The sequence below is a fragment of the Anarrhichthys ocellatus genome, unplaced genomic scaffold (genome assembly GCF_004355925.1).
Source record: "Anarrhichthys ocellatus isolate YVR2014 unplaced genomic scaffold, GSC_Weel_1.0 scaffold9029, whole genome shotgun sequence".
In the NCBI taxonomy this organism is placed as follows: domain Eukaryota; kingdom Metazoa; phylum Chordata; class Actinopteri; order Perciformes; family Anarhichadidae; genus Anarrhichthys; species Anarrhichthys ocellatus.
Window position 1 is genome coordinate 1 of NW_022289003.1, and position 1509 is coordinate 1509.

At 42.3% G+C, this 1509-nt stretch overlaps 1 protein-coding gene across 1 annotated transcript; it reads left to right on the forward strand.

Annotated features, from left to right (window-relative positions):
• The first annotated feature begins 64 nt into the window (after positions 1 to 64).
• Positions 65 to 1497, forward strand: taf1b (TATA box binding protein (Tbp)-associated factor, RNA polymerase I, B). The gene is made up of 4 exons (XM_031842663.1): positions 65 to 222; positions 292 to 384; positions 808 to 904; positions 1306 to 1497. Exons 1-4 carry the CDS (start codon positions 172 to 174, stop codon positions 1479 to 1481), a joined length of 417 nt encoding a protein of 138 aa, XP_031698523.1. The 5' UTR covers positions 65 to 171; the 3' UTR covers positions 1482 to 1497.
• Positions 1498 to 1509: the final 12 nt, after the last annotated feature.

Genomic DNA, 1509 nt, shown 5'->3' on the forward strand with positions numbered 1-1509 from the left:
GTGATGAGGTGATGAAGTGATGAAGTGATGAGGTGATGAGGTGATGAAGTGATGAGGTGATGAAGTGATGAGGTGATGAAGTGATGAGGTGATGAGGTGATGAAGTGAGCGAGTTCTTCCTCAGAGCGCGGTCGTCAGTGGCTCATCTGTGAAGGCTTCCAGTTCATCCTGATGAACCAGGCCGACGCCCTCGTCACGCTGGGAGTCAGTCCCGGGTTCAAGGTCTGCTCTTATTGTCTATTGTCTATTGTTCTTCTGAATGACTCCAGCTGATGAGTCCTGTTGTTTCAGGACCAGGTTCTGTGTCAGCTGTGGAGGATCTACCTGCAGAAGAGCCGGCAGGCGTACGTCAGCAACCCGACGAGGACGAGCCGGTTCAGAGTGGTGAGTTCACCACACACACACCTGAGCATCTTATTATTATTATTATTATTACTGTTATTATTATTAATATTAATATTAATATTGTTGTTATTGGTAGTAATATTATTGCTCTTAATATTATTGTATTATTAATATTATTTTATTGTTGCTGTTATTATTATTTATTATATATATATACATATATGATATTTCTATTTTCTTAATCTTACATTCCATTAGAGTAGCATTATTATATCATAATATTATCCTCTCTGTCTTGTCTGTTAATGATGATCTCATATAAAGTGTGTTGAGCTTTATAATGTTCATCCAGATCTCTCTGAGTTATTGATTGATTGATTGATGGCGAGCAGCTTGTGTCTGATGTCTGCGTGTTATTGATCTGAACATGGAGTCAGTGGGACGTGAACCTTCTCTCCTCAGAGAGGTCCTGACTCGGACTCGGCCGAGGCGTCCGTCATGACGGCCAGTGAGACGGACGGAGACACGAACCCCCCGAGCACCGCCGGCTCACACGCAGGTACGCTCAACATGTGTTATTACTACATACCGTCACTTAAAGCGTTTCATACTCTGGGGTTCCAAAATGAAATTAATCATCTTTTTAGTTTTAGGTTTAAAATCAGAGCAGCTGCTCATGTTTTTATGGAGAAACAAGATTTAAGTGTTTTATTCTTTAAGCATCAGATTTGTGAAATGAAAAGAAACCATTTATTTTACAGAATCACGTATTAAATATTCAGAACTCTTAGTTATCATCTGAACTACATGATGTTAAATGATTTCACCTGATGTCTGCAGGTTCATTAATAATTGCAACGTACTTTAATGTTCGTGGTGAAAAGAGCATCTTCAGTTTCATTTGTTTGAGTGAAATCAGCGCGTTTGTACGATTCGTTCAGTAGCAACATGTGACCACAGGGAGCTCCAGTGATTGGTCGATGTGTTCGGGCTCTTTGGACGCCGCCAGCTACCTGACGGGTCGGTTGAGGAGGAGTCGACACAGTCTGATGAGCATGAAGAAGACTTTGGCTCTGATCCACCTGGCTCTGGTCTGGACCCGCCAACCACTGACGCTCAGCGACCTGCTCAGGTAACAACACACACACACACACACACACACAC